Here is an 8332-nt window from a genome sequence, read left to right as displayed (position 1 = left end):
AAACAGCAAGGTTGTTATCGTTCAGAAATGTAATAATCATGTGACCTTGAAAAACCACATGCATGCTGTTATAAGACTGCATCTGTTTCTCTGAGGAAACTGTGGTCCTTTTCACTCATATAAGAGGGCTTGTGTGTGTGTGTGTGTGTGTGTGTGTGTGTGTGTGTGTGTGTGTGTGTGTGTGTGTGTGTGTGTGTGTGTGTGTGTGTAGCTCAGTGAGTATATTTAAGGAAATTCATATTTAGTCAAATGATACCATTTTGCTTGGAGGCTGTTTGCCATAAGTTCATAACACTCTCATTAAGAACATGATGATATTCAATCTATTTGTGTAGCCATGTCAGTGTTCATGTTTTAGAAAATGAGCAGAGTTGTATTGTATGTAAACATTGCTTTATGATTGAATAAATATTCTAATTTATATGGTATAAAATGCACTGTAACTTTAGTTTTGATGACAGCTAATTTTTAAATGAGCATTAAATATCTTGTCTAATATTTGTTATACAAGTATAATATGATTTCGTGCAGGTGACTCAAAACAGTGGAACAAGTTGCATAAGTTGTTTTGTCATGGTAAAATGATGAACCCTGAATAAACAGAAACTCAAAATAATTCCCCAAATTTTGTCTTTTAATAAGAAAAGAACATGACAAATACACCATATAACAACCTTTTGTACCGAATGTATATAATATATACACATATATTAATGCATTTCTCTTTGAGGACTGAAAGCAAAGAGTTTAAATAAACAATAAAACAACAATAACACATTTCTGACCTGAAATGTTTTTCTTCACTCCAAACCTTTTATTCTGACACAACAGGAAAGAAAAAAACTTGTTAAAAGTCTGGGATGATCAACAAGTGGCATGTTAGCATGATGTCATCTATTGGATATATCTCTTTTGTGTAAAAGAAAGTAGTTACAAGGATTTGTTGTAACAAATTGACTGTGCCCCCGCCCTTTAAAAGGGGGTCACTAGTGCAAAGTACTGTGTGTAAATTAACTTCACTGCTCTTTGCAAGCATGTGCTGATAATCAGTTATACAATATGATATTCAATAGGCATGACCTTGTATGCTGACACTTAAAAATAACAAAAGTCCTTCCTCTGGTCATATTTAGCTATTTGTCTTACATTTAACATGCTAGCTATGAAACTGTTTCCAATTGAGGAATATATTTACAGTTGGGAGTTAATCTTATGTCTATGTTTACATTTTCTTTCCTGTTGGGATTAGCAGCTATATTTGTTTGAAATATCACAAGACATTGCTCAGCATAGGTGCATCTAGCTATCAAATGTAATATCATCTGACAGCCTGTATGTATAATTTGCTTTCTGGCATAAGTTATTCAACAAGGTTCGTCACCTTTTTTACATAAGTAAGTCAGCGATGCTATTTGAACTGAGCAGCTAGCGAGAAAATGAATATTACATGCACAGTGTGCTATGATGAAGCTGAATATTAAATACTGCATGACCTACAGCTATTTTTGAGCCAGTGGGGCTTGTTTATTACTTTTTTTGGTAAAGATTTTTTGTTGTTGTTTTCATAGCCCAAACCGAACCAGATTTTTAGTTTAATTTAATTAACCCTGATTTTCTTTCAACTTGCATGCATATGTTGATAAATGCCAATAACCTGTAAATTAACAGGCACATTCATGGCATAGAAGATATATATTTAGCAACACCCACAAAACTCATAGAGAGATGAAACTGATTTAATGATCTCGTGTAGTGGGTGTTAAGTTTTCCAGTAACGCAGCTCAGCCATTGCAGCACATTGGCTAACATAGGCACAGACTACAGATTATTGTTTGCTCCTTTTCAAGGATGGCATTTATTCTGTGTTGACTGAATGCCTAGACTTATATTAATTAGTTTAGTGATGATTAGTTTTGTTTATCTTTCTTTATTCATTTGAAATTACACAGATTCAAAATGTTTTTCATGAAATATATGTGTAATTAATAATAAATAAGCTATTTAAACATTACGTGTACATATAATTTCCCTAAGTTGTTGGTTATAGGATTTGAATCAAAGCTCACATTAGTGTCCCTTATATATAAATTTACAGAACCTCAGGAGGTGTCATATGTTTTTTGCATGTTTGTTTTGAAACAAACTGGATATTCATGAACAACACATTTGTTGTGTAAATGCTCCCAGAAACAATTTACCAATTAATTAGTTAATATTCAGCTTAATAAATAAGCCCATAATTGTGGTAATTTTACAAATTTCTATAAAAGGACAAGTGATTACTTTGAAAGTTAAAATATCAGCACATTCCTAGCACTTTGTAACTGTTACATCTTTGCCATGGCACACAAATGGTAACAGAACAGCTTTTTCCTTATTATTAAGACTGTGTTCAATTACTGGAAAAGGGCTTTGAGCCATAACATTTACCACAGTTTGTTTAAAAGCTTAGACTTAAATTGTGGCATAATTTTTCTTTAAAAAAAAGTAATTCCACATGAAGCAATACATCACAAATTTGCGCACTTTATGCTAACAGGAATGCCATGCTATGCTGTAACATGAGACTGTACTATCGCAACATAATTACCTCAACTCTCACACATGCACACACACACAAAATATATACAACCCATAGCAATCCCAAAACACAAAAAAGAAAAATAAGATATATTAATTTCTTCCCTTCATAAATAAATGGCTTTTCCCTTTTCGCCACAGACAGTGTATATACAAATTTTGTGTTTGTATCTCATCCTCCTGTTTAGCAAAAGGCCCTGACATTAAAAAAGGTCAAAGGTTCAACAAAAAAGATTTGTGTGTAAGTTCATCAGACTGGCCTATGTGCGGAGGTGTGTTTTATTGGTTTATCAGGTTCTGTATGTTCACACTATTTCAATAAGTCTGTTCAAGGAATAATTTGGTGAAAAATGTAAAGTTTTCCCCTTAAACCAAACATAGTTGATCAGCCAAGACTTGTTTTAATGTTACTAACGGAGGAACCAGGTTAGCACTCTCTTTAATCGACCTTGTTTGGCTCAGTAACACCATTTGTATGTAAACCATTAAAAAAATGAAAGAATAATTCTGTATTAAAATACTAACTATACAAATAACTTGAACTATATAACTTCAAACATAATTCTGCCTTGAAATCATAGCCATTGCCTCCTACCAGAGTGTGAAACTCATGTGGAGTGATAAACTATGTGCTGAGGAAGAAAATGACACAACATGCAGTTTACATGCTGCTAAAATGGAAGCTATAAGCTTTCCTTAAGCCTTGGCTTTGTTAGATCTGTAGCTCCAATGCAAAAATAAAGAAGCAAACATCAGATCCCAAACATGTCTTGGCTGATTGACTACCTCTGACTAAAGGGTTTGAGGATTTTTTTTTTATATTTACACACACACACACACACACACACACACATATATATATATATATATATATATATATATATATATATATATATATATATATATATACACAGACTCTGCTTTTATCAAATCCAATGACAGTCCTACAGTCCTCTGAATTGCAACAAATATAGTCAGAGACAGAGTAATAAATGCCCTGTTTCCATTGTGTTAGAGGACTGCTACCAATCATGGGTTTTCTTACAACTTGATTCATCCCAAAGTCTATGGAAAACACCTCTCTAGGAAGCATTAAGCACAGACCTGCTGTAGAGGGTTTGGTAATAGGCACCTGAGTCGATGCTTGAGGGACCGGCGCTGTCATATATCTGTTTGGCGGCTACAGGTGAGGAAGCAGCATAGCCATTGTAGGCCATGACGTGATCCTGATATGACTTGAGCTCCATTTTCTGCTCATTAGACATGAGGTTGGTGATGGAAAATGGGTGGTTGAAGTTGTACTGTGGGTCCATAGACTTGAGCGGGTCATTCTGCAAATCCAGATGATGATGCTGGATGGGATTGGATAGCAGATGAGGACTTGTGTTCATACCTTCGGAGTGCAAGTGAGATCCAGAAGGGGGCATTGTGGATGGAATAGCACTTTGAGACAGACCCTCAAGAGGTGCTAGACTCATTTGCTGCTCTTCAGATGCAGAGCCAGGATGAGAAACATCAGACTGGGCTGAATCAGCACCATCAGATGAACCTGTAGCAGGGCTTCGCTCCTCCTGCACACCTTCACTGTTCCCATGTTTAGAGTTTACACCATCCTGAGACTTTCCCCCACCCTTTTTTCCTGGCTTGTCATCAATTTTGAAGCGCTTCTGGCGCCTCAGATAGCATCCATTCTCAAACATGTTGCCTGAGTTGGGATGCAGTGCCCAGTAAGACCCTTTCCCAGGCTTGTCAGGTGAACGTGCAACTTTAACGAAGCAGTCATTGAAAGAGAGAGAGTGGCGGATTGAATTCTGCCAGCGCTGTTGGTTCTCACGGTAGTATGGGAACAGATCCATGATCCATTGGTAGATCTCATTCAGTGTTAGCATCTTGTTGCTTGACTGTTGAATTGCCATTGTGATCAGCGAGATGTAAGAGTATGGTGGCTTGGCATGGGTCAGAGAGCGGCGATATGGTTTGGGCACTTCTTTAGCACGATTCAGTGCTGGTGGCGATGGATAACTGAGCTGAGAGATGGGCTGATTCATGCTCTGGTAGTGAGAAAGTGGAGCCAGAGATGAAGATGAAGGACTTAACTGGGTTAATGAGCTTGTGTTTAAAGAGGTTCCCAGGTTCATATGATTAGTTGCTCCTCCCATGGTATTAAGACCCGAGTTTCCGTATCCTATGTTCATGCTGGTGCTCGAACCAGCTGGGTTCAGATTGATGTAACTGTTCAGGCTACTCACAGTATTCATGGCACTTGCAGAGGAATACATCTGGAGAAAAGAAGAATTTCACTTTGGTTTTAGTTGAACTGCAATTTTTCACTGGTAGGTTTAATAATGAGACTAAAGAAAAAAAATGGAATAGACCTCTATGGAATACAGCTATATGTTTACTTCAGTTACACTTTCATTGCATTGAATAATCATTGTAATGTGTTTCATTATGTATGAATAAATACTGGGCATGGTGCATTTTTACAAATGTGTAAATGGAAACGTGATGCAAATATTACTTTAGGCATACACATTGATTACATTGCATTCTGACTGGTTGTTTTAGGATTATATCTTTAAAAAATAAAGGTAGTGCAATATAATTACATCTCAGTTTACTCTGGTAGATTATAGGAATAGTTTCATAATACGTGAACATTTCTCGTCCTCCTTTGCTGCTTAATCTGCTTCTTTTTTCCTTCCCATTTAAAGCAAACTTGGGATTGTGAAAGGTGCAATGTAAATGTGATTATTATTATTATTATTATTATTATTATTATTATTATTATTATTATTATTATTATTATTATCCAAAACCTGTTTATAACCTTTATAGTGCAGGCATACTTAGATTTTTTTCCTTACTTTGCTTATATTCTGTTAATTATTACTTAGATTAGAAATTTATAAAAACAGATATTCTGTTACTATACTTCACGTCAATTAATTATTATTCTAAATATAATGTCTCTGGGTCTCATATCTAAAAATATAGGATTAAAAAATATAATGTTGCTCTTTAAACTATTCAGTTTCATTGCACTTTCCTTTGGATTAATAGTCCAAGGAGAATATAAATTTTAGATAAGTGGAATTGGATGCAGTTTGTTATTCTGATTTCGATTCATAGTTGCAAAATCTATTTCTAAGATTTCAGAGACAAAATACCAAAGAGCGTGGCATATGAACACTTTCTATAGCCTAGAGATACTGTGTAAATACTGTTACTTATGTTGGTTGAGCTTGGAATTCATATCTAATTCGTATTTAAGCAAACCATCTAAAATACACAGTAAAAAAATATTTATAAAAAGGTTTCATTCTGTTATGTAACTTTTTAATAATACTAATACTAATAATAGACTAATAATAGTGTCTGTTAAACTGGCGGGTAGAGTCCTGCATTAGAACACATGGGCTATTAGATACACGTTTATCTACGGTTTATTTGACAGAATTATGAATTCTGAAATGAATATTGGTTACAGTAATTAATATCTCTCCTAAAAGCTTGATTGACTAAAAGATTAAACACGTACATAAAGATTGGTTGGTACAAATACAGCTTTTGTAAAATGCTATCCGTTTAATTAAGACTTTAAGTTTAAAACTCCGACTAATTATCCACATCCAATTCTGCTTCAGATTTGTAAATTAGACTTTTTTAATAAGCCAAGAAATGCATTTTAAGACTAGGCCTATTTCATCTATAATCTATCTATAACGTATAATCTATCTACATTTAAACTCTAGAGTTTGTATCAGCAGCTAGTTGTAAATGAGTTCAGTGTAAATCCAGATGAGACTTTTTGCTTTGAGACAATTCAAACTTGAGAGGTGAAAAGAGTGCGTTTTTTTACAGTACTATTTTATAGCTATATTTCTTACAACAATTTAGAAGAACATGACTGAATTAAAATTATTGATTTAACTCAACTCGATATGTGTTCAGGCTGTGTTAGGTGCGCACGCGACTTCATTTTAATAGCCTATTTTTTATGTGCTGATTGAAATAACTTTATTAGCTAGGCATTAGTATTATTGATATTATAATGATATATTGATATTTACCTCACTAGCCTCGCTGTAAAATCCGCTCCACTCCGGTATTTCATGACTTTCCATTTTCACGGAGCTCAACATCCCAAAGGAAAAAGAATAAAATAAAATTTCGTTTAAAAATGTCTTGGATATATATTTTAAAAAAAAGTCAGGATCAGATGTGATATTCAGGTGAAAAATCCAGTTACCGAGAGTTCCAGTAATATCGTAGAGCAGTCTTAAAATACTGACCTCTTCTGCTGTAACTGGGATATTTTTATGTACTTATATCTCTCTCAGTCTCATTGTCAGAACTCTTCAATTCATCCCTGACCCTTTTAAGAGAAAATCCAAAACAACAACAACAATAATAACAACAACAACAAAGAAAAAAAAGTATCCAGCTGAGGAGAGGAGCAGCGCGTGCACCGTGCTGCCGCTGAGGGACTGGGTCTCACTCAAAGAGCGTGTCTGTGTAGTTGCGTTAAGGTAAAAGTTCAGCCTGATTTAAGCTCAGGTAGTCTATAAAAAAAGAAGACCACGCCCCCATCAACGCCTCGTTCAAATATTACCATCATTTCATTCCTTCTCCTTCTGGGTTTCCAGGCTTCAGGACGAATCCCTTTTGCCCCCTGCTGTCCTGTATTTTGGCATCAGACCTTGAAAGTAAAGTTTGAATCAAATGTCGAACACATTATTCTAACGTTAAATAAAATAATGTAAAAGTAACCATTTTTATTCATTCATTTATGTATTTATTTTGTTTTGTTTGTTTGTTTGTTTGTTTGTTTGTTTGTTTGTTTGTTTGTTTGTTTGCTGCAGTGGCACTGAATGTATTACACCTTTATGAAAAAGAGTTATGAAAAAGACGACAACGACGAGGTAAAAAAAAAAAAACCAAACCAAACTATAATTACGACTCGTGACCAAAACCAATGCAAGAAAGAAGAAGCTGTAAAAGCTATGAAATTTACATTTTACGAAAGTTAAAATTATTATTATGTGGAAACAGAACATACATAAAACTTTTCTGGAATAAAGAAAGGGAAGTCGCAGTATCGTTCATTAATTAATTAATTAACTAACAATGAAGTCTTTAGCATATGATTATAAACCTATTTCTGTAATCATTCAACAAAACACCAAAACACACAAAAAAAGGACTCGATTAGGTTATATGCATAATCTTATTTAGGGTCTTGCTCAGCGATCTTTAAGCTTTTCAGAATTGTTGAAGTCAGCAATTAAAAATAAAAATAAATAAATAAAAACAAAAAAACTTTAATTACTTAATTTTAGGTATAGCATTATAAAACAACAATTAGGATTCTATTTACTTATTAATAAAGATAAAACAGAACAATGACAGATATACAAACGTATAAAAATATAATAAACAAATTAAATTTTATTTGAAAGGCAAAGGGGGGAGGGGGGATACCTCAAGCACATAGCCTACAACAGTCTTAGATGTGTACAAGGACATATGGAAATAGAATTTTTATTGTAATAAGAATAAAAGGACAGTTTGCAATTTTTGGACAGATAGAATTAAATCTAAATCTGCTGCTCGGAAACAAGTTCGAGTCTGACTGAGCCTCAGTTCGTTCTCTCTCTCTCTCTCTCTCTCTCCCTGAATCCACATCCTGGTCCTCTCAGACTGATAGTCATCTGAATATGAATTGCGTTTCCTCTAATGCTTAATGAAT

General features: G+C 34.4%; 1 protein-coding gene across 3 annotated transcripts; it reads right to left on the bottom strand.

The window, feature by feature from the left end:
• Positions 1-669: 669 nt before the first annotated feature.
• Positions 670-7102, bottom strand: foxa3 (forkhead box A3). Of its 3 annotated transcripts, XM_060923563.1 has the most exons (3): positions 6876-7102; positions 6654-6717; positions 670-4859 (listed from the first exon to the last, which is right to left on the bottom strand). In XM_060923563.1, exons 2-3 carry the CDS (start codon positions 6705-6707, stop codon positions 3663-3665), a joined length of 1251 nt encoding a protein of 416 aa, XP_060779546.1. In that variant the 5' UTR covers positions 6708-6717; positions 6876-7102; the 3' UTR covers positions 670-3662. The 3 variants fall into 3 exon arrangements, with proteins under 3 accessions (XP_060779546.1, XP_060779545.1, XP_060779547.1); XM_060923562.1 differs by having other exon boundaries at positions 6654-7102; XM_060923564.1 differs by lacking the exon at positions 6654-6717.
• Between the last annotated feature and the right edge of the window lie 1230 nt (positions 7103-8332).

This window comes from Neoarius graeffei, chromosome 6 (genome assembly GCF_027579695.1).
Source record: "Neoarius graeffei isolate fNeoGra1 chromosome 6, fNeoGra1.pri, whole genome shotgun sequence".
Lineage (NCBI taxonomy): Eukaryota > Metazoa > Chordata > Actinopteri > Siluriformes > Ariidae > Neoarius > Neoarius graeffei.
Note: the sequence above shows the minus strand (reverse complement) of the source record. Positions and strands in the feature narration are given on the sequence as shown.